Below are 24,737 nucleotides of genomic sequence, written 5' to 3' on the forward strand. Positions count from 1 at the left end.
AATGGTCCAGGTGGCAGCCAGTGCCTTTTTTTCGATCTGGCTGTACCTTCGTTCTGCTTCTGTCAGTGCACGAGAGGCATATGCAACTGGTCGGCGATCCCTTGATGGCTGGTCTTGAAGAAGCAGTGCACCCAGTCCAAAAGAACTGGCATCTGCGGAGACTGTTGGCAGGAGTGCAGGGTTGTGCCTTGCAAGGCAGATGTGCAAGGACAGCATGGTCTTGAGCTTGTCAAATGCTGAATCTTGCGCTGGTCCCCATGTTCAGGCTGCAGTCTTGTTTAGGAGACTTCGGATCGGCGCGGTCGTCTGAGAGAGACCCGGAAGGAAGCAACCCGCATTGTTGAGCATACCAAGAAAACGTTGGACACCATGAACGTCCTGAGGAGCTGGCATGCGCTGAATGGCTGCCACCTTGTCTGTATTAGGAGTGATGCCATTGGCACCGCTGCTGCCGCCAAGGAATCGTACACTGGACACGCCGAAACTGCACTTGGCCTTAGAGGGCGCGGCGTTGAGGGTGACCTCTGCTTGTTGGGGGCGACCGAGAACTGCTTGGAGGCGTTGGTCGTGCTCTTCTGCGGTGCGGCCAAACACAAGGATGTCGTCCATGAGGTTAACTACACCGCCCAACCTTTTCAGCAGGCGCGACACCTGACGCTGGAAGTATTCTGGGGCCGATATAATGCCGAATGTGAGGCAGCAATGGCAGTATCTGCCAAACGGAGTGATGAAGGTCGTATGCATCTGGGAGTCGTAGGCCAAGCATGCTTGCCGGAAGCCTGAAGTTGCGCCCAACTTCGAAAAAACGCGGGGATTGCCGAGCAGTCCGAGGGTTTGGTTGACGATTAGGAGTACGTGGTGTTCACGCAGAACGACTTGGTTGTGTTCAATCAAATCTACGCAAAGGCAGAAACCCCCCGCTTCGGGTCAACAACAAGGCCTGCGCACCAGTACTGTCGTTTTGTCAACGCGCCAGATCACGCCCTCTTGCTCCATCTTGTCAAGCTCCTTCTTGACTACGTCTCGTAGGGCTATCGGGATATGCTGGGCTGTGCTGAAGGAATACGGTACTGCATCAGGCTTGATACGGATCGTGTACTCTTCCTGAAACATGCCCATGCCGACGAAAAGGGCTGGAGGGACTTCCCGAGGTGGCGTGTCCGGCAGAGCTGGTGTGATGGCGCTGACAAACTTGATGACACCAAGGGCAACAATGGCGGGATAGCGTAGAAGGGGTAGCTCTTGTCCCGTTACGATGTAGAGGGGCTCATTGACTTGCCGGCATCTCCAAGACAGCGCAGTAGAGAAAGTGCCGAGAAGCTTCAGGGACTGTTTCCCGGGTCCAAACAGTTCCTCGCCACGCAGCTTATTGAGGATGACTGGGCAGCCAGGAAACGTGCGCGGAACCACCGAAACGTCGGCGCCAGAGACCACCTTGAATACTAGAGGGCGTCTGTTGACCCGAACTTCAACGTACTGCCCGTTCTGAGCCACCTCCATGACGGAGTGGAGCTCCACGGATCCGAGGTGCCTCTTTGAGCAACATGCCAACGCAATGTGGCCTCACTTCTTATCTTGCAGTGGTTAAAGACCGCTTTAGCAGCTGGGCAGTCGGACCGTCGGTGAGTCTAGTGACCGCAGAAGTGGTCACGAGACTCTGACCTCAACGCTGAGCCGTCGGCACTTGCTCAGCGTTGAGGGAGAGGTGTTGCTTCCCGCACTCGGCGTCTTCGTGCTGATGGGCTTGCACAAGTGCGTTGTCCAGGGAGAGGCTCGGGGTGCGGCACAGTGTGTCTGAGAGACGAGAATCGTCTCTCAGACACACTGTGCCGCACCCCGAGAGACGAGAATCGTCTCTCGGACGACAAACCCACGACGAAATGGCCGCAAACAAGGCGCTCTTCAAAGGCTGGTGACGCATAGTTGCGTAGCATGTTCAGACTTCTGATTTGCTGCACTTGCCGAGCATGTTCCGAAGGGCCGTGAAGAAACTGTCGACAAGTTTCGCCTGGCTGTTGCGTCCGCTTGTGGAACCAAGAGCTCTCGTACACCTCAATTACGGGGTGCACGAAGTAGCTTGTGAGCCACCGGGTGATGAAGGCGTAGTCCTCGAATTGCTTCAACCAGGGAAGCCACTCACCGGCATCGTCGAAGGAGAACGGGGCTGGGCTCCGGAGACTGGCGGTACCAAGGGCAGGAACTGGAACCACTGGAGCGTCCTTATTAGCCAGCCATGTCGAATGGCAGGAACCAGGCATCCCATTTCTGACACCATGTGGTGGGTGGGTTCAAGCTGGAGTGGCCGAGGATGCAGGCTGAAGCCCGAATGCCGCGGAATCAAGATGCACACTCCATTCCCCAGCAGAAGTGACCCTGTTTATTTCAAACACACCCTTTTTCTACTACAGCCTATAGCCGACTTGGCACTCACATCCTCTACAGCAACTGCACGAACCACTACTCGAGTTGCTCATGCATCTCCTCGTTTTCGTTGACAATGACCCATCCACCCCTTTAAGCTGCAAAGCTTTTCGTCAACGCGGCACCAAACCTGTTTTGCGGTTTGTGCTCATTAGACCTAGCCTGCAGGTTTGCAACTTGGCATGTCATCTCGGGAAGCTTGCCCTAGACACCATGAGATTGGGCACAAAAGATTGCACTCACGAGCAGAAGAACAAAGGGCAGCACATGTGAAACCAAGTTTTGGTTCACAGTTGAGATAACAGCCGTGACAATCTAAGCTTTCAAGTCCTCCTGCTGGAGGCACAGGTGAAAGCCTTCATTTGCAGAAGACCACCTTCACTGATGGTGGAATTGAGGTTGCACACGTGATATCTGCATTTTACGATGACGTAATTATTTTCCGGACAAAAAAAAGATCACTGCTTCGCTTAGGGCCAAAGCGATGAATGCGATAGCAACAAAATTTAATGTTACACAAAGAAGGCTAGCAGCTAAGCTAACTCTTTTGAATCTGATCTCTGTTAACTGAACAATACGCTGGTTTAATGGAATACGGTTGCTCCAGGGACCAAAGCGATTTTTGTGTGGTCGGTTCTCTAAATGCGAAGTAAGCGTTGAGAGCACAGCAAGTTTACAAGCAGTCTCCTGATGCCTGTCAAGATAGCACGTGTGCTTCAAGCGACGCAGCCCCCCTCCCCATATCCTGGCATTCCTTCATGCTCGTTATGCTCCTCTCTGCTTGTTGAGCAATCGACGCCAGGCCTTTTGCAAGGTGGGGGATGTTATCGCATGTTACCGTGCACGTGACACGGATGCGGCCACCCGTTCTGTGCAGAATGTGTGGACAGTGGCCGAAGTGAACACTTCTCCAGCGCCTAGACAACCCTTCCTTGTACTGCCCTCGACGCATCTTCTTTTCTTCTTCCTTTTTTTCCTGCTCCGGTCCTCGTTAGTTTGCTCGCCGTCCCCCCCTCCTTTGTAACACCTCCGTCGCTCTCTTTCCTCTGCCGGTGTACCTCTTTTGAGAAGCATGGTCGCTACATCGCTTATCTGAGCCGCATTGTAACCGGTCTTTCATATCGGGGGCTGCTCAATAAGCAGTGTGCATATACATGGAGTTCTATTTAAAGATAAACGGAGGTAAGAAAAGGTCACATTATAGCCAGTCCTGCACTATAAGCGGTTACGCTATATGTAGTCTGAGCTGTACGGCAGGGAATGCTATCGAAAGGTACTTAGTTTCGCCTTATTCAGCTGTTTCAGTTCTCACAAATTCAGTTTTTCCACTTGGCAATGAGCCTTTAGCGGCTCCAAAAGCCTTCTTCCCTGTTCTGAAATACGCTTTTGGCTGCTCCAAAAAGCCTGTTTTTGTGCTCTAAAATGCACTTCTGGCTGCTCCAACAGTCTTTCTTCCTGCTCCAAAACATGCTTTTGGCTGCTCCGACCACAGGTAAAGCCATGTACGGGTACGAGTAAGTACGGGTTATGTACAACAGAACCTGCTCCGAAATGGCTTCAGCCAATCGCATCACTGGTAATGGTTTTGCAGGGTCTTCCTAATTTCATGTCCCAGTACTTGGCAGGTCTGCTTTTCACTCAATGAGACTTTTCCAAGTGGCGAGCTGTAGTTCACTTTCTTTTCTTTCCTTGCAGGAATGTCATTTGGAATGTGGCACAGCTGTTGGCCATGCGTCCACACCCTTACTGCCTTGTCCTTCGGCAGGCTTGTTCCGTGGCCTCAAGCGGCGTGCAAGCAAGGATGGACCCAGCTTGTCCAAGAGGCTCTGCACAGCAGGGCCCATTGTTGTTAGCACCAAAGAAGACACACCATCTGATTGTGTAGTAGGCGACAACCTCTGGGAAGAAGAGGTGAGTCTTCAATCAAAGTTCTTGAAAGTACCATAAAAACATACTTATATCAACGTTCGACTTTGGCACAGCAAAAGTGGAACAAAGAAAGTGCTTTCATCTGCGTATAGTAAAAGGAAAACAGTTGCTGAAAACATTTTGCATTGCATTTTACTATGTACAGTGGAACGTCATTCATTCGTTAAAAAGAAAGAATTCTGAATGGGTACCCTAAGGCAAGACAGAGAGCCCCTTTTTAAAGTTTCCTGGCTGAAAAATTTTAGCAGAGCACTAAATTTAGTGTCGCTGTTGAGGCTTTCATCAACGATATTTCAAATATTTATCATAAATTACAGGCATAATAAATATTGAAAAATAGGGTTTATTTTGCCCTGAGAAACTTATTCAGGCACTTAATTAAAGAAACCTGATAGAAAGCAGATAAGGGGTTCTATCGCGTGGTTAGTGGCGCAGGGGCATGGGCACGCAGAGACCGACACTTACTTGCTCAGACGGAAGTGCACGTGCTCTTTATTGGGCCCGAACCTATACAGTCGGATCCCGCTATAACGAATACCGCTACAACGAAATTTCCGCCACAACGAATAATTTTCGATTCCCCGTCAGCCGCCCATAGAAAACAATGCGAAAAATGTCTCGTCACAACGAATACTTTTTCTGGGTATTTCCGCTTGAACGAAGTTTTCGCGAGTGCCAGCACATAAGGAAATGGGGCTTGCCTAGGATTGCCGCGAAATTCCGCTAGAAACTCTATCATTTCTCGTTGCCAGAGCCGTGTGGCCGCATCACAAGACCCGTGTTTTCATTGGAGACATGCTTTCTGCCACCACACGCACATCCCGGTAAATTATTCGCCATTGAGATGCTCGGCGACAGATCGTCCATCCGCCACGATGCTGCCGGCGGGTTTGATGCGCGTGTGGGCCGTGGAAGAATCGTTCTTCAAGAACTCCCGCCATTGTTTTCACGAAGCACTGAAAACAAAACTACGGCTCGTCGTCACATGCCCTGCGATCGTGAATGACATCCACGGCGTTTTGAAGGCACACGCGCGGCCAGCGCGCACCTAGTCCAAACGTAACTACATCTGCCGCAAACGCTGTGAACACAAATGCGGTCATGTCGACGCGATCATGAGCGACCACGAAAGTACGCGCGCATCCAACGTACGTGCACAGGCTCAAAGCAATGCTGCGGTCAAAACTGCGGTAGACGCGATCACAGATAGCAACGACGCAGTTCTCAAGGCACGCGCACGGCCAGCGCGCACGGATTGAAAACGAACCACCGTTTGCCGCAACCGCTGCGCAGAAAACCGCGGTCGCTATCGTCGCGATCATCGATAGCGAATACGCTCAAGTACGCAGCTAATACACCGGAAGAAAGATTAAAGGCAATAAAGTCGTAAAACGGCACGAAGCGTTTCAGCTTTCCCTTCGCTCGCTTATGACTGTGGTAGTGCGAAGCTTCGGCACTTCGTTTTCAGTTAGCCTCTAGCGAACTTTGGCACGCTCCTTTACGGCACTACGCGCTCGGCACGCATCGAGGGTAGCCTGCATATAGTATTTGCTCGTGTATAACCCACGTGTATAACTCGCGTGTTGACGCAAAGCCGCCTTCCTTGCATTACCGTGAAGCCAACTTGCGCACCGACATTCGCGTATAACCCGCACCCCGAGTTTAGCGCAAAATTTTCTGTATATTTTGTGCGTGTTATACGCGAGAAAATACATTCACTCGGTGTGCGGCCAAGTGCGTCCGAGTTAGCGAGAGTTAAATGCAAAGGACAATGCATATGCGTTTGACGGGGCCAAATGACGAGTCATGATTATCAGATCTTCCTAACATTTGTGGTCTATAGATGAAATTTCGCTGCAACGAAATTCCGCGATAACGAATTTTTTCGTGCGTCCCGTCAATTTCGTTGTAGCGGGATTTGACTGTATAGGCACGCAAGCTGCAGCGGGCATCAAGCTCTGGTGGCAGCCTAACGAAAGGGCTAAGCTGTGGCGACCTCTACATCAAAACCAGGCTTTGACGGTCCAACGGGAGGACGGAGGAAGCTGAAATGGTGCGGCGGAACAACACACCAGCTGAAACGTGTTTGTATTCCACCATCACTACAGTCCCCGACTGCAGGTGATTGTTGCCCCGTGCACCGCAACGCTGCCTGGCCCAGCTTGGGGAACCTATTCGGCATTTCGGCCGATTTCTTTCAGCTGAGGAGAGAGTAGCCATTCTCTTCTTGTGTTCGCTCTCGCTCGGTACTTAGCTCTTGCGGCCATTCGACTGGGATCACTGCGACACTTGTCTCCACAAGGTACCTCTTAATTGCGCCTTTCGTCACGGAGATGCGCATTGTTTTCACCCACTCCCCCTCAATGCCACTGCATGCCACAAAGGACGTTTTCTCATGCTGCCCTCTGGTCTGGTCTTCTGTCTTTCGCGCTGTGGTGGGCCTCAAGCCTTCGCTGCGCCGAACGTGTCTGCTTCTTTCCTTTGCATCAATATTTGCAGCCAACCTTTCCTTCATTACTTTGACCTTCCCCTTCCTGTTGTTTTTCCTGTTGTCCTTCCTGTTGTTCGCCTTCCTGTTGCCATTTTCGCAAGGGTTGGCCCTGAATGGTGGAGGACTGTGCCATCGCCAGCAACGTCACCTACTCTGCCAGCTATAAAAAGTGTGCAACCATCGGCGGCTCTAAATGACCTTGGTGGCTGCTTAGTTTCGTCACCACCTAAACCACTCCTAAACAGTATTTTACAAAAGCAGTCACGTTTTTTACGACATTTTCTATTGCCTCCTGTAGAAACTTGCCCTTCTGTGCACTATGGAGCAGATACGCCCAAGCTTCTGAGTTGCTGAAAAAAAACCACCCTCACTGCATACCTTTTCCCTACATTTTTTGGTTATGCAACGTCTTGTGAATATGTGGTATAACAGCCATATTTCTGGTTTCTTCATTAGTGAGGGGAGGAGGGGCGATCCTTGAGGCAATCACTTCGCACACGGAAGCTATTGTTCAGCATGTGTGAGCAACTCTTACATAATGCCGCACATAAGCAGGACAATGCAATTCCGCGTTTTAATGTCTTCACTTCTCTGTGCTGCACGAGAGTTGTACAGTGGAACTTCGATTATTCGATTAGCCGTCATTCAGGGGACCGCGCAAAATCGTCGTATAATCCGGGCGTCGTATAATCGAAAAACCGAGAATATAGGCAGTGACGGTCATTGTTGCCCCACAACAGTGGGCACATAGTGCCTAAGAAAGTCCGCGGCACAAACCTACGCTGCACCGAGGAACGTAGAATAAATTCATTGAAAAAATGACAACCACGCATTTTATCAGAGGTGTGAACGAACCTTTATTTCTCACCTTTTAAAAACTGTGATTTTCTTCTGAGAGTTTGCCCAGCCATGACGCATCAGCTTTCTTTCGATAGCTGCAACATCTGGCAGCAAGTCGCCGATCTCGTCGCGTGCGCAAGCAAACCGCCGAATGTGGTTGACGGAGCACAACACGTCCGCGTAAGTCGGAACGGACGCGCTAGCCTCTGCAACGTTGTCCATCTCTTCCTCGTCGGAAGTTCCCGCAGTGTCGGGACGCACAGTTTCGATAATGTCATCCAGCGACACTTCACTGCACTCTGCAACGTCGTCGTCGGCACCAACATAGTCCACGAAAGATCCAGGCAGCTCCAGGCTGCCGAACTCTGGTTCGTCGTCAACAGGCACTGCACCTTCACTGGTAGAACAAGCACCACTTCTATTAAAGCCGCAGTGCCTGAAGGAGTTGGTGATGGTTTCTGGCGTGACTGCGTCCCATGCACTAGCAATGTAATGCATTGCATCAAGCACAGAAAGCTTCTTATCCAACTGCTTGCGTTCCATGCCCGCCAGCCGACGCTGCACCAGAAACTTCCGATATTTCTGTTTCTTGCACTTGATGACGCCAGCGTCAAGTGGCTGCAGCTGGCTAGTGCAATTGGGGGGCAGAAATACAACTTTCACATTTCTCAAATGCGACATATCTGATGGATGGCATGGCGCATTGTCAAGCAGAAGAATCTTTCTGAGTCCAGCTGCTGCAGATATGTAGAAAACATAGCAGCCGTCATCCAGGCTTTCCGGTTGAACGTGTACTGGCACGGCAGCCTCTTCAAATTCTTGAAGCATCGCGGCTTCTCAAACTTGCCGATCACGAGGGCAGGAAGCTTTTCAGAGCCATCTTCATTAGCGCAAAGCAATACGGTAAGACGCTCTTTGCTTCGCTTACCCTCGTGACAGCTCTCTCCTTTGAATGCCAATGTCTGTTCTGGCTGCATATTATAAAATAATCCAGTTTCGTCCGCGTTGAACACGTCGGACGGCTTGTATTCCCGTATCAATTCCGGCAGCAATGCAGTCCACTTTTCTACAGTGTCGGAGCTGACTGACGTGCTCTCTCCACAGCAGCGGCTGTACACAACTCCACTGCGTTTCTAAAGCGATCCAACCAGCCATTGGAGGCTTTAAAGTCGTCAATGCCGCAGCGCAATGCAACTGTCTCAGCCTTCTCCTTCAAAATTGCGCCATCCACGGCAATTCCTGAACTGCGGGCCTGACGCAACCACTCAACGAGGGCCTTCTCCATGGCACCATATTTGCCATCTTTCGCGACCTTCCTGTTCAGGCCGAACTTTGCCGCATTTAGTAGGATACTGTCCTTCTTCGCGAGGATCGTTTTCAGCGACGACTCGGGAATGTTCAGGTCGCGGGCAATGCTGGCCTTTGTTGCTCCGTTCCACTTCTCCGCCTCCTCAATTATGCGAAGCTTTTCTCCGAGCGTCAGCGGTTTTCGGTTCCGCGACATTGCGAGACGCAGCACTCGCAACCAAGAATTCGAAAGCTTCCTCACACACCAATGTCCGAACACAGAAAATTTTGCACATGGACAGAGCAGCTGCGGCGCAGCACAACCAACCAATGAGGCAAACACGTGAAGGAATGGCTGAATGGCAGCACGGCAGTAGGCCTATTCGATTTGCAAGCTTCGACCAATCGCGAGCGGCTAAAACGCCCCAGCCCTCTGGTAGCTAGACAGCGGCGAGTTCCGGTTCCCGCGGCTGTCGCAAACGTTGGCTCAACAATAGCCGTTCAACACATCCGGTATAACGACACGAAATCTAGTGAAAGTTATCGCATACTAGAAAGCGAGCTCGAAATTATCTTAGAATAACAGAGAGCTGAGCTAGTTGGTAAGTATTCATTCTAAAAAGACAGGGCGTGCAAACACGGACACAAGAAAGAAGTCAGGACACCACAAACGCCGACTAACGACTGTGGTGTCCTGACTTCTTTCTTGTGTCCGTGTTTGCACGCCCTGTCTTTTTAGAACGAAATTATCTGCCATGTTATCTGCTCACAACGGTCACTACAAAACCACCCAAGGAAGTGCGCAGTGCAATGCGACAAAACGAATGCGCTCCGGCTGGCTCCAGCCAACGTTGGCTCTGGCTAGCTATGGCCGACTGTGTGTCGAAAAATTGAAGAGGCCCTGTGGTGGCAGCGCGGATACGAACTCGGTTCCTCGGTTTCCCGACTTTTTTCGCCTGGCCGCAGTGTGTTTGCGTGCCAGCCCGCGTCATCGTAGGTCTTTTTTTTTTCTCGGACAGTCCAGCGAAGTGTCGTACGAGGCGGGGCCGGCATAAAATTGCTTCGTACAATTGAGGTTTTTAATACATTATTTCTATGGGGTTTTGCCGGGACCAAGCCAATTCGTCGTAAAACGCGGGTCGTTGCAGGACCGGGGGACGTATAATCGAAGTTCCACTGTATGTATTCACACACACCCACCTTAGAGAACATATAAAATCATTGAATGGCGCGCCTTCATCTAATCTTGCCTCCCATTGTCACTTGTTTTGTCCCCTGTGGTTCTATCTATGTCATTATTCATTTCCTAGTGTTGGCTGAAAAAATTTCACAAATGCAACCTCTGTGAGAAAGCACTGTCATTTTGTATCGTTACCCACATCAGACTACGCGAGAAATCTCAGAGACATATTATTCGCAATGCCCATAGACTGTCACACCGCCAAGTGGAATTCAGAAGCATCCTTCGAGGAACATCAATAGACGACAAAATGGCAGCACTACACAGTCGCTCCCTTGTTCGGCTGTGCTAGCCTCAGCATTAACGCGTTAGCAAGAAACGAACACTACAACATTGCATGTGTCCTGCATCAGTGAACAAACCAGGCCTTCCGTGACACGATAAATCTGATTCGTTCTTGCGAGACGCAAAGTTTTCATGAAAATACGTGGCAACTTGTGCTTTCAGTGATAGCCCACAGCGTACACATATCAGTTTCGCAAGGTTTTCTGTAGCCACGTAGGTTAAATGTTATCGTCTGACATTTTCAGTTGAAACTCGCCCTGTTTTACTTGTACAGGAGAACCCCGCTGATACGTTTTTGAAGGGACCGTAGAAAATAAACGTAAGAGACGGGAAACACAAGAGCCGAAAAACAGGAAAAACGACAAAATATTTAGTGGTTACAGAATTTTATTTCAATGCTCAGGAGCAGCACTAAAATTGGCGCGCTCAGCCACGATCTAGTCGACGGATAGAGACGCGGAGCTGGGGACGGCCTCATCCACAGAAATGTAGTCAACGTATGTGATTTTTTTAACACCAACAGCTGTAGGCACGAAAGAACTAAGCACACACAATCACGACCAGCGCGGCGAGTCCGACCGCGAACCGCGCGCACGACCATGCGAGCTCCAACCAGCTTGAACTCCTCCCGTCCTCCGACAAATAACGATGATGAGTCTACGCCAACGCGATGGCAGAAGTGAATGCGAATCTCGAAGACCTTGCTTTCGCAAGCAATTACGTCATAGACGCCATGTTTGTGAAATAGAAATCTCAAAGGCTATGCTTTTGTCAATAGTAAATGCCAATCTCGAAGGCCTTGCTTTCGCGAGCAATTACGTCATAGACGCCATCTTTGCAGTACGAATCTCGAAGGCGATGCATTTGTTCGCATCAGTCGAAAGATTCTGTTGCTTGCACCTCTCATGCGGTTAATGTTACGGTCAAACCAGACCAAGCTGCGTGAAAATGCACCAGTGACCGCTCTCTTCGGTAGTCACTCGGTCGGCTCCGAGTGCACTTCGCGACGTATCATACGGGAACGGTCCGACAGTTACGACGTAACAGCGGGGTTCCCCATACATTGTACCCTATAGGAGCTGTGCCGGGACCGGCGGAAAACGACGTAACAGCCGGAGCGCAGCAGTGAGGAACGTAACAGCGGGGTTCTACTGCATATAGCATTCAACAGTGTTTTTGTAGTGCATGAATCCCATAGCATTGTATGCGGGAAGTCGCGCGGGCTCACGACGTGCTCTTCTGAAAGTGAGCAATCTCAAAGTGGCAATACGTTAAAATAGGGCACTATGTCCTTTGCCAGAAAAGTGCTGTTATGAATCGTGCGAATGACATTTCAGTCATTCGAGGATGCACTCGCTCCACTACAGCCGTAGAGTGAACGCTCTCAATGCCGTCCGCGTATGTTGCTTTCAGTGCTGTGCCACCTGTTTTTGTACGTTTGTTGATAGGTGGGAGCACACTGCAAATGATTTGCTTGTTGGCTGGTTTGAGAGCGATGTAGTGGTACAGATGTTCTCTGACGATGTGTTGTCCGCGCCCAGACGCAAGTATAAATAAACGTTGCCCAGACGTCTCTGTAATTGTAAACATGGTGATGTGGAGTGGTCAAAGTTGTTCGGCGGAGGAAATTCTTCAGATTGCTTCCAGCAGTGATGTCGAAAGAAACCATCTTGAAGATGAGGATTTTTTTACTGGACGTAGAAGGCTGTGAAAGCACCGAGAGTGATAACTACGATGAACGATCAGCTGCTAAGTCACAAGGAGTGAGTTGCGCTTCACGTCCCCTTGTGCGTAAACGTTTTCTCACCTTCGTAAGTCACTTTGATTGTATTTAATGTATAATATCCTTGGGCGAGATCAAAATAAAAGCATAGTTTTTTTTTGTGCATTGCATGTAGCGCAACTTCTGTGGATATTAGGGAGCGCCTCATGCCAACATGCTCGAGCTCGACCAGCGAAACGAAATGGTTAGAGCAATGGAACGTGTAGTCATGGCCACAATCCATGCCTCTCGGCTAACTTCTGTATTTCACTGGTACCTTCCGAACGGAATTGTTGTTCGATGAACTTTCGCAACGCCGAAGAATTCGACATTGCAAAAAGCATGCGTGTGTATTCTTTTCAATATTCATGTTTCGATCGTGCTGATCGAACCTGCAACATCCGAGTGCAGTGAATTGCGTACGGATATAGTCTGAGCATGGCTGTGACACAAGTGGCACTGAATGGGATGCTGAATGCTTTTGTTCCGTTGAAGAAGTAACTCCGCATTCCTGACTGCGGAGGTAACGATGCCTCGCCACGGTGGTCTAGTGGTTATGGCACTCGACTGCTGACCAGAAGGTTGCGGGATCGAATCCCAGCCGCGGCGGCTGCATTTTCAATAGAGGTGAAAATGTTTGAGGCCCGTGTACTTAGATTTAGCTGCACGTTAAAGAACCCCAAGTGGTCGAAATTTCCGGAGCCCACCACTACAGCGTCTCTCATAATCATATCGTGGTTTTGGGATGTTAGACCCCAGGTATTATTATTATTATTATTATTATTAAGTAACGACGATGGCGTAATATTTTTGGAAACCATCAACACATTAAACACGCAGTCTCATGCAGCAGCGTTCGTGCTACTCGCTAGAGGCCTACTACTGCGGCAAGTCCGTCAGGCAGGCTCAGTAAGTACAGTAGAACCCCGCTGATACGTTTTTGAAGGGACCGTAGGAAATAAACGTAAGAGACGGGAAACGTAAGAGCCGAAAAACAGGAAAAACGGCAAAATATTTAGTGGTACAGAATTTTATTTCAATTCTTACGAGCAGCACGAAAATTGGCGCGCTCAGCCGCGATCTAGTCGATGGATAGAAACGCGGAGCTTAGGACGGCCTTATCCACAGAAATGTAATCAACGTATGTGATTTTTTTAACACCAACAGCTGTAGGCATGAAAGAACTAAGCACACGCAATCACGACCGGCGCGGCGAGTCCGACCGCGAACCGCACGCACGACCATGCGAGCTCCAACCAGCTCGAACTCCTCCCGTTCTCCGACAAATAACGATGATGATGAGTCTACGCCAACGCGATGGCAGAAGTGAATGCCAATCTCGAAGGCCTTGCTTTCGCAAGCAATTACGTCATACACGCCATGTTTGTGCAATGCAAATCTCAGAGGCTATGCTTTTGTCAATAGTAAATGCCAATCTCGAAGGCCTTGCTTTCGCGAGCAGTTACGTCATAGACGCCATTTTTGCAATTTGAATCTCGAAGGCCATGCTTTCGTTTGCATCAATTGAAAGATTCTGTTGCTTGCGCCTCTCATGCGGCTAATATTACGGTCAAACGAGGCCAAGCTGCGTGAAAATGCACCATGGCCGCTCTCTTTGGTAGTCACTCGGTCGGCTCCGGGCGCACTTCGCGACGTATCATACGGGAACGGTCCGACAGTTACGACGTAACAGCGGGGTTCCCAATACATTGTATCCTAGGGGAGCTATGCCGGGACCGGCGGAAAACGACGTAACAGCCGGGAAAACGCAGCAGTGAGGAACGTAACAGCGGGGTTCTACTGTACTACCTCGGAGTGCCGTTGAGTTCATATGTCAATTCTAGTTCATGCAGTTTTATATAGCATGCACAGGATTTCTCAAAGGATCGTTATGCACGGTAACGGAGCTGAAATATAACCTTTCACACCGCAGCAAATAATTAGGTGTCGAGTACTTAGCACTTTCCATGGTTTGGGAAAGTATTTTAGTCTCATATCCATTTCAGCACAGCTCGCGACTTCATCCGGTGAAAGTGGCATGGGCCATACGTCCGCATGTCCTATCTGTTCCTATGCTAACAAACGGGTTGACCCTCCTCCAGTTGCCATCTTGAATTGCACAACGGGCCACCTATAGTTTGTGGGCATTGCGAATATCACAAAGAACGTCGCACTATGTGTAAGCCAACCATCTCCATACCTGCCAAGTCTCCCGGATTGCCCGGGAGACTACCGGATTTTCAACGTTTCTCCCGGTCGTACGGGTCATAAGAAAATCTCCCGGAAATCCAGTTTTGCCTCGCGCGTCCAGTGCTTTGTCTGGCCACATGAGCAAAGTTGTCTGGCCATGTAGTAGAAAGGATTCTTCTTCTTTTTTTTTTTACGATGGTAGAAAGGTTCAACTCTGTTTCATTCCGCATGAAGTAGCTGTGCACTTTGCATAGCATACTTTACACCCCCCCCTCCCCCCCTTTGAGTAGATCTCTCGGACTCCGTTCCTCCAAACTTGGCAGGTATGCATCTCTATCGCTGCATGGCGAGGAATTAAATACTGAACACGCACCTTTAGTGTATGCATGCCTTATAACTCCTTGTGACATGCTCGATGTGCTCTTTGTATATATGTAATTTCTTTCATCTAATAAAGATTCAGTTGTGAATGAGCGCTTGTGGTGTATGTTTTCCTTTTTTCGTCCTGCGTCGTTTATTTCCGCTCAAAGTTTTATATGAAAATGGTTTGCCAACTAACCCATTTACCTGTCCCGTTACAATGTGAATCTACAAGTCATTTCAAATCTGGACTTGGCGATGTCTTCTTTTTTCTGCAGCACTCTTCGGATGAATGGCCCCTGGAGGCCTTTGTGGTGGCTCTCTGCCAGGACCTGTTCAGTGCTGCCTGGGAAGTGAGGCATGGTGCAGCTACAGCTCTTCGTGAGGTCATCCGGCTGCATGGCCGAGGAGGTGGACGCTGCTCCAGCACACCTGCAGGACAGGTGCTGTTTCATTTGTTTGTGAAAACTTGGTTATTTGACTGCTATCAAGAAAATTGGATTGTTCAATGTGCTTGCATAAACCAGGGTTCGTACAAGTCTTTGGAAACCTTGAAAACTCTTGAATTTGAAAAGTACATTTTCAAGTCCCGTGAAGGTCCTGGAATTGTATTCCGTCCTTGAAAACCCTTGAATTTCAGAGCCACTACAGTCCAAAGTTCACAGTGCTACCGTATATTGCCGATTATAAGTCGACCCCCCAACTTGCAACCCCTTCTAGGGGAAAAAAAAAGTTGACCCTGAACACAAGACTTATGCTACGGCCATAGCTCACCAATAAGTTTTTCAGAAGAGGGAGTGATGCAAAGAAACATTTATTTGCCCGTGAAACATTGCTTGCGACTCGTCGTCGCTTGAGAGAAGGACGCAGTCACGGTCTGCCATCGTGTGAGCCATTGCTGCTGCTCGCCGTCGGAACGAGTGCTGGTGGTACTGAGATGCCGCACGTGGAAAACGGCGCGCGGACCATGTCGGTTGGCAGTCCATACCAGGCATCGTTGACAGTACGCGCTTTTGCTTCAATATCACCGTAGCAAACACTCGGGCTCTTGCTTCTCTGGTCGTGAACCCAACCTTGAACTGTTTCCTCAACGGCAGTGTATCGTCCAGACTTCGGTCTGTGAAAGGAACGGCGTGTAGCAGCGCCCGCGGAGATCTTGGTCCTTTGTTTTCTCCATTCCCTCACGCACTTTTCTGACACATCAAACTTGCGTCCTGCTTCAACGTTGCTTTCCAACTCTGCGTAGAGGATTGCTTGCCTCTTGAAAGCAGCGCTGTACTGTTGCCAGCGTAGCGGTGGCACCTTGGCGTCCGTTTGGCAGCGTTGCAAATCGCGCATACCACTACTCGCAAGCGAAGTGAAATGCAGAAATGGCGAACAGGTGTGAGTGCAAAAAGACGCGAAGACGCTTGTGGGCGCATGTGACTGGTCATGTAGTTTAGTTCCCCGCGAAGTGTTGCCAGCCCACACGGCGCTGCCAGCTTTTCTGTGGAACGCCGATGGTTTGTCAATGAATCGTTTCTATTGTATGAAAACAAAACTGCAGGGCGCATCGCAAGATAAATTCCTCTTTATTCATAGAGCATTGTTCTCCCTCTATCAAAGGTTTGAAATGCTGCTTTCAAGACCGTGTTTCCAAAGCAGGTTGCATTAATGCCGCGTGGTGGTGATTTTTAAACGCGCTCCATAGTTTCGCCTCGCGTGGTTTCGCTATAGTTTCGCGATCGTCGTGGCAGATTGCAAAAATGTCCAGCTCCAGAAGCCGTGCACACGTTGGGAGATAGCTGTTGCCGCAACTCCGCTGCCTCTGCGGCTGATGTTATTGATGCGTCGAATAGCAGGAAATCGGAGGACGACGACCTTTCGTCGGACCCCACAGATAAGTCGACTTTATGATTCCGCGTTTCGGTCGACTCCGATTATAGGTTGACCCCCGAACTTTGGCAGGTCATTTTATGAAAAAAAAGGTCGACTTATAATCCGCAATATACGGTACTTGCTTTCTGTTGTAGGTTAGCATTGATGCGTTAAACATTCAATTTCAGAAACGATACACCGTGCAAGTTGTTCTGTTTGTTCATGCCTTGTCCTATCGTTCATTTCACTCCTCACCTGTCAGTGCATCTCCTCTCTCTCTCTCTACTTATCTCCTTACGACTTCACTCTTGTCTCCTACAATTATGCTGCTTTTTTTTTTCCTGTCAAGCGAGTGGTGCATGTGGTTAATACATTGTAATGATGTCAAGCCTTGCTAATACAGTCGAGCCCACATATAACGGCCCCACCTATAACGAACTTTCACTTAAAACGAACGATACCTGCGTGATCGTAGAAATATACATTATTTCAATGGCACAAAATCGCACTTACAACGACCGTCTCAGAGTCCTGCCGATCAGTTACAGTCGACGTCCGATTTCCTGGACGCCCGAAATTCCGGACATGCCTGATTTCCCGGACTCATCTGTGGCACCGTCAAGTTCCCTGTAGAGTCAATGTATTAAAAAGTCCGAAATTCCGGACGCTTATAGCCTTCGCCATCCGATTTCCCGGACTTTTTACTGTTAACTGCCGACCCAAAGTCACCACCGATGCTGCCATTTTGGTTGTTTTCATTTTCATATCCTTGAACCCACCATACTCGCATCGCAGGTGTGGCCAGCAGCACCGCCGCACCGCGCCGCGGCTGCCGTAACCTCGAAACCGCACGTGTCAATCCGTTGCCAGCCGTAGCTTAGCCAAGCCAAACCTCACTGTGGTCGTTCACGTGTTGTTTTGTCAGCTGTTCCAGCTCTGCGGTCGTGTCTGCGGTTGATCGTTTGCTGCTGCGCGCTACCTTCAGTGATCACGTTTCCCGACCTTCAGCATCCACCGAGTTCCTAGCTGTTTCGTGCTGCGCTTTTCGTCGAGCGGATTTGCCGTTTACAGCAATGGCACCGACTGCTCCTTCGTCTTCGTCCGCGCCTTCGAAGCGCACAAAGCCACCTCGTAGGCTCACGATGACGAACTGCCATCCGCGGACGTTGTCTTCGACGATCTGCGCGTTGGCGGCGTGTTGATTCCAGCCGAGATAACCCTTGAGGACTTTGCCGACGCTGACAAAGACCTCGAGCTATGTGTGGAGTTGACCGACGACGAAATCATTCATCAAGTTACGGAGGATTCCGATGACTCTGACACCGAGAACGAAAAGCCAGCTCCTACACAGCCAACGAGCTCGGAGTTGACGCGAGCACTGATGACACTGTCATTGGTGTACAGCGGCAACATGACGTTGACTGAAATTGAGGTAGACATAATCGCGGGCAAGCGGACCGTGCAAAAGAAAATAAGCGACTTCTTTGCGCCCAAGTGCTGACCGATTAGGTAGTGCCGGCCACGTCGTATTTTTTTTTTATAAACGGCTCTTTTCAGAGCCACCTAAACGATGCATTGGCTGAATTGCTATGGGAATCTTGTACTCCGGCTGTGACCCTCTCCGTCAGCGAAAAATACCTACCAAAAAGGTGCGTTTTCACGTGCATTCGTTTTTCCGGACTGCCCGATTTTCCGGACGTTTTCGCGGTCCCTTGAGGGTCCGGGAAATCGGACGTCGACTGTACAGCGAACGGAGTCGGCGCTCCGACGACTACCCGAGACACCACTTGCTGCCACTGATAAGCCATCAGCAAGGTGCACTAGATTCTTATTGCTGAACGCCTACCCTGCCTCCGCAGCCATCTAGTTGATGCTCTCCCTGACCGTTTTTTGTTGCGCACCCCTCCATATATTGTCCCTCTGCTGCTCCGAGCACGCCACATAGCCAGATGAATTAGTGATTCGTTCCATGTTCAGGGCCTGTTCTCCATCATTTTGCACTCCACTCAGTATGCCCTCCGCACGGGTGCGGAAGGGTAAAAACGGCTGTAACACGGAACGAATCGTGAAATATCGAAGTCGGTGGGGCTTCACAAGACTCACCAAGTTTGATATTTCGTGATTCGTCCCGTGTTACAGCCGCTTTTACCCTTCCGCATGTGTGCATGCGGATTGATCGGGAACAGGCCCTAAATTTTCTGGCACGTGAACAGCCGGTGCCACAACATATATAGATGTTCTCTGGCCACAATGCGATTCTCTGACCTCTGCGCGTGCGGGCCACTCTCGCAAGTTTTCTTACGCGTGAGTTGTGCGTTCCGTTGACTTATCAAGCAAACTACCCGAACTACCCTCCCTCTATCGCAACTCCTTCGCCTGTCTCTTGCAAGTCTGCTCTCCTCTCTTCCCTTTTTATCGCAACTCCTTCGCCGTCTCTCGCAAGTCTGCTCCTCTCTTTCCTCTTTATCACAACTCCTTCGCCTGTCTCTCGCAAGTCTGCTCTCCTCTCTTCCCTCTTTATCACAACTCCCTCACCTGTCTCTCGCAAGTCTGCTCTCCTCTCTTCCCTCTTTATCACAACTCCTTTGCCTGTCTCGCAAGTCTGCTCTCCTCTCTTCCCTCTTTATCACAACTCCCTCACCTGTCTCTCGCAAGTCTGCTCTCCTCTCTTCCCTCTTTATCACAACTCCCTCACCTGTCTCTCGCCAGTCTGCCCTCCTCTCTTTCCTCTTTATCACAACTCCTTCGCCTGTCTCTCGCAAGTCTGCTCTCCTCTCTTCCCTCTTTATTAAAACTCCTTCGCCTGTCTCTCGCAAGTCTGCTCTCCTCTCTTCCCTCTTTATTAAAACTCCTTCGCCTGTTTCTCGCAAGTCTGCGCTCCTCTCTTCCCTCTTTATTAAAACTCCTTCGCCTGTTTCTCGCAAGTCTGCGCTCCTCTCTTCCCTCTTTATCACAACTCCTTCGCCTGTCTCTCGCAGGTCTGCTCTCCTCTCTTCCCTCTTTATCACAACTCCCTCGCCTGTCTCTCGCCAGTCTGCCCTCCTCTCTTTCCTCTTTATCACAACTCCTTCGCCTGTCTCTCGCAAGTCTGCTCTCCTCTCTTCCCTCTTTATTAAAACTCCTTCGCCTGTCTCTCGCAGGTCTGCTCTCCTCTCTTCCCTCTTTATCACAACTCCCTCGCCTGTCTCTCGCAAGCCTGCTCTCCTCTATTCCCTCTCTATCACAACTCCCTCGCCTGTCTCTCGCAAGTCTGCTCTCCTCTATTCCCTCTCTATCACAACTCCCTCGCCTGTCTCTCGTAAGTCTGCTCTCCTCTCTTCCCTCTTTATCACAACTCCCTCGCCTGTCTCTCACAAGTCTGCTCTCCTCTATTCCCTCTTTATCACAACTCCCTCGCCTGTCTCTCGCAAGTCTGCTCTCCTCTCTTCCCTCTTTATCACAACTCCTTCGCCTGTCTCTCGCAAGTGTGCTCTCCTTTCTTCCCTCTTTATCACAATGCCTTTGCCTGTCTCTCGCAAGTCTGCTCGTCTGCAGACTTGCGAGCAAAGCTCGTCTGCGTCGACGAGCTTTGCCGCGGCGGGCGTGCCGACAGCATGTAGGTGAACGGAGCCAAGCTTGTTCTGCTGGTGCTTCCGCGAGCGGCATACTTCGGTGAAGTGGCCTTCCTTTTTGCAGTAGTTGCAGGCGGAGTGTCGAGCCGGGCAGTCCGAACGTTGGTGAGGCGCGCGGCCACAGAATTCACATGTAGACTGCTCGCGACGTAGTAGGCTTTGCTCCGGAGCGACGACGAGAGGCAAACTTGTTGGCTTTCGTGGCGTCGAGGTTGAGCTCTTGTGCATGCTCGGTGCAGTTCTGGGTCAACTCCTTCTCTTTGTCGGTGTCTTCGGACTGACGGGCCTGTGTCCATGCCTTCTTGAGTGTCAGCTTCGCGTTTTGGCACAGCTGATCCGAGAGGCGGGAGTCACGGAGACCGACAGCGAACCAATCGCGTACGAGCCTTTCCTCGACAGCAGCTGACTGGTTGTTGCAGCGATTCACCATCCTGCACAGTTCCGCGTAGTACGTGTCGACGCTTTCATCGGGTAGCTGAGTACGGCTGTGGAACCGCGTTGACTTGTAGAGCTTGTTGGCCGGGTGCACGAAGTGCTCAGTGAAGCGGGCGGCAACAACTTGGTACGAGGCGAGCGACTGGGCGTTGAGCGAGAACGTCTCGAGGAGCTGACGTGCCTCTCGGCCCATGCAGTACAGTAGCGAGTGTACCTGCACGTCTTCCAACGCTTTTGTCAGTTTCGAAACCGCCGCGAAGTCTTCGTAGCGGCTGAGCCATGTCAATCATGTTGCCGGGTTTGCGAAGTCGAACGGTGCCGGTGGCTGAAGGTTGACGCCCTACAATTTCGGCGGCTCGCCGGTCATGAGGTCCATCATGCTGCCGTTCTGTCGTGGTAAGGCCTAGGGCTGGGGGGCGTTATTCCTTCGCTCCGGACTTCCTGTCATGCGATGTCACCCCACTTCTGACACCATGTCGCATGGTTAGTGCTGCAGGGGCACGGACACGCAGAGACCGACGCGTACACGCTACTGGCTCGGACGAAAGTGGAACCCCCACTTTATTGGGGCGCGAACATATATCATGCACTCATGCAAGTAACGGGGTGCCACGCTCCAGTGGCAGCCTAATCGAGGGGCTGAATTGTGGCGACCTCTACAGTTACATGCAGTGCGCAGAGTTGAGCTTGTTAAGCAGTTAGTGGCGCAGTAGTTTTCATGATGGACGGGGCGAGTTGCGTGTGATTGTATCCCAATTGCGTATGCTCGAGAAAATCGCTTCAGCTCTTCAGCAAACCTAGCTACATATTTCCAAGCGGCAATGAAGAAAGAACCGACACTCACGCGGCACAAGGTTTCATTTGCTGCCACGGCAGTAACGTTTCTTTACGTTTATGCTGGTTGTACCAGCGTTCAAGTTTGCAATATCCGGGTTGTCTCGGGATTTCAACACGTGTGACCACGACGTTTCCTGTCAGAAATGGTACTAGATGGCTGATCTCTGGGTGCCAGCGAGATGCCAGAAGTCTGAAAATCGAAGAGTCCCTTCGTGTTTTTTGAGAAAGAAATGTTTTTTGCCCTTGCACTTCAATATGGGCTTGTCAGCCTCAACTTTTACTGGATTCGGACCGTACATTTTCCCGGATTGTATGTTTATTTTTCGAGTTTTTTCGGAAACGCGTCAACAAGGTTCTACTGTATACTCGTTTTGCCTCTTTAAATCCCTCCCTGCCACTTGTGAGACAACTCTTGTAAAAAAAATAATGTGGGTGTGTCCCACCATCTATGGAGAGAACAAATAAACAAATATAACTTGTAGTGAAAATTTTTACAACAGAGGAAGTGCATGCTTGCACATCAGCGTCAGCTCTCGTCTGATTACCAGCGCCTCAGCAGCGCAGCCATGGCCAGTCAGCGTGCCATGTGCGGGCGCTATTTGACAGAAGAAGAAATGCAGGAACTCTTGACTAATTCGGACTCCGAATAAAATGGATATTTAGTGTTTCAGTGGCTCTGAATTAACAGGTAATTATTTAATAAAATTAATTTAGTTAATTCACTGCTTGTAGTGAGGGCTATTTTTATTTTGATAAGCTAATCCCCTATATAAATGTCTGCATGTCCTTAACAGCGTCCTACTCTATTGCTAACAGAAAATTTCCGCATGACGTGCCGAATAAAAAAGAAACCCGGCATGGAGTGTGCAGGAATGCCAAAAAAACCCAGCAGTGAACGGGTTAAGGCCCCCTGGCAGACGGAAACCGATGGTCGCCTCCCCCTCTCTTACCTTTTTCTTTCCTATCTTCTTTCCTTGCTGTCCTGTCTGCTATTCCTTTCAGTTACTTCCCAGTGTTCGTAGGCGGCGTGGGTTAACCTTGTGTACCATATCCAGCCTTGGATATATTATATTGGGTTAGGGCAGCTATGTATAGCTGGCGTCTGCATGTGTTATCCAAGCATTGTTGCTTCCCCTTGTTTGGCTCGATGGTGGGTGGCTACCATAGCTGCTGAATGATGAAACATTTAGTGGGTACTTCTTTCCCCCCACTTTCTGATCGCTCTCTTAAAAGAGTGTGCACCGAAGTGACGGCTATCTTTCTGACACAGTACAAAGACAATTTCCCTCTGTATCACGTGATCCACGGTGAACAAACTGACATGCCAGCAAGAGGTGTTTCACCTTTTCTTGTCGCTAAATGCCTTGAACCAAAACTAGGAGCAGGATATAGGATCACTGAAATGTCAAGTGGATATCTACGTCTCAGGATTTCTTGCAAAGCCCAACATGGGAAACTCCGCAACCTTGAGAGATTTGGAGACAGTCTTATAACTGTGACTGCACACAAATCAATGAATAGGGTTCATGGTGTAGGGACCGATGATGAGTTGATTACACTGAGTGAGGCAGAACTATTGGACGGATGGAAAGGACAAAATGTGATTGATGTTAAAAGGATCAAAATACATTGAGATGACAGAGAAATACCAACCAGGCACCTGATCCTCACATTTGACTCAAGCAAGCTCCCAGAACACATTGAAACAGGGTACATGAAAATCAGTGTCAGAGCATACAGACCTAATCTGAGATGGTGTCCGTTGCCAGAGATATGGCCACAGATCTCTGAGCTGCCAAGGACGGCCAACGTGTGCAAAGTGTGCTGAGCCCGATCACTGTTATGATGACTTCAAAAAAGGAAAAGGACATAATAATGTTCAAAAGGGAAAGAAAACGTATCATTCAAGGAAGCATGGAAACGGTTTTCAATAGTTCACTACACTACATACGCTGAAGAAGAAGAACAAAACTTTATTTGCGAAGACTTCGTTGTCTCGAACGGGCCCCTATTCCAAGGCACCGCTGGCCCTCGCCATCCTTTCGGCCCTCCGGACCAGCCTGAGCTGGTCCCCGAGGGCAGGGCTGGACAGCAATGCCTCCCACCTCAATCTGGTGTTATCCACCTCTTGCTCTTCGGTATGAGCTGTGCATTCCCATGTGATGTGGTAGAGCCTCGATGTGCTCCCACACCATGGGCATATGTCTTTGTATGCTGTGTGGTAGTACACATGTAATCTATGAATGTTTGCGTATGTGTCCGTTTGGAGCCTACGCAACGCCGCAGAATCCATGGCTGAAAGGGTCTTGTGCGGTGCTGGGTAGAGCCTCCTCAAATCCCTGTAATATTCCAGGACCGCTTTGTAACTAGGTTCGATGGGTGTCGGGTCCTCCACGATGTTGCTATCGGCAGCTCGGTAATTAGTGAAACCTCGAGCCGTCTCATCTGCATAGAGGTTCCCAGTAACACCCTCGTGTCCCGGAGCCCAAGTTATTGTTTGGGTATAGCTACTGTCCAGTTCTCTGCTGCTTTCGGTAAGTATCCGGTGTGCCTTGGCGCCGACTTTTCCTTTCTGATAATTTCTGCATGCTGCCTGAGAGTCTGTGATAATTGTTAGTGGAGCGTTGCGCTCCATACCTTCTCTTATAGCTAAGGCAATGGCTATCTCTTCTGCTTCTATAATGGTTGCTCGAGAAACCGAAGCACAGGCCGTGATTTTACCTCTTCTGTTTACAACAACCGCCACCATATTCTTTGCGTTGGCACAGCATGGTGAAGCATCCGTGAATCTTGCAGTGTCCAAGGACTTCGTGGTTTTGTCTATGTATTCTGCTCTAGCTTTTCTCCTCCCTGCGTGTAATGTCGGATCCATGTTTTGGGGTATTGGTGATACCCCATACAAATCTCTGATCTGGTAGGGTAGCTCTTTGGTGCTTTGATGCGTTCGTATGCATTCTCCCAGGCCGACTCTACGAAGAAGAGCTCTGCCGGCTTGCGTTTGCGCCAAACGGCTCCTCTGCGCTATGAGTTGGGCCTCAGCTAGCTCATCAAATGTATTGTGGAGACCAAGAGAGAGAAGCTTCTCATTTGAAGTGTTGCATGGCAACCTCAAGGCTGTCTTATATGCCATCCTTATTATTTGATCAGCCTTTTCCTTTTCCTCCCTATTCATGGCATGGTAAGGTAGCGAGT

General features: G+C 49.9%; 1 protein-coding gene across 1 annotated transcript in view; it reads left to right on the plus strand.

Annotated features, from left to right (window-relative positions):
* The window catches only part of LOC119399311 (TATA-binding protein-associated factor 172-like), a 374,345-nt gene that overhangs the window by 59,845 nt on the left and 289,763 nt on the right, over nt 1-24,737 (plus strand). Inside the window, 4 exon segments of the mRNA XM_049417333.1 lie at nt 426-691; nt 1,582-1,622; nt 4,117-4,332; nt 15,084-15,248. Of these exon segments, the coding sequence (XP_049273290.1) occupies nt 426-691; nt 1,582-1,622; nt 4,117-4,332; nt 15,084-15,248 (688 nt within the window).

The sequence above is a fragment of the Rhipicephalus sanguineus genome, chromosome 7, assembly GCF_013339695.2.
Source record: "Rhipicephalus sanguineus isolate Rsan-2018 chromosome 7, BIME_Rsan_1.4, whole genome shotgun sequence".
NCBI classification, from domain to species: Eukaryota; Metazoa; Arthropoda; class Arachnida; order Ixodida; family Ixodidae; genus Rhipicephalus; species Rhipicephalus sanguineus.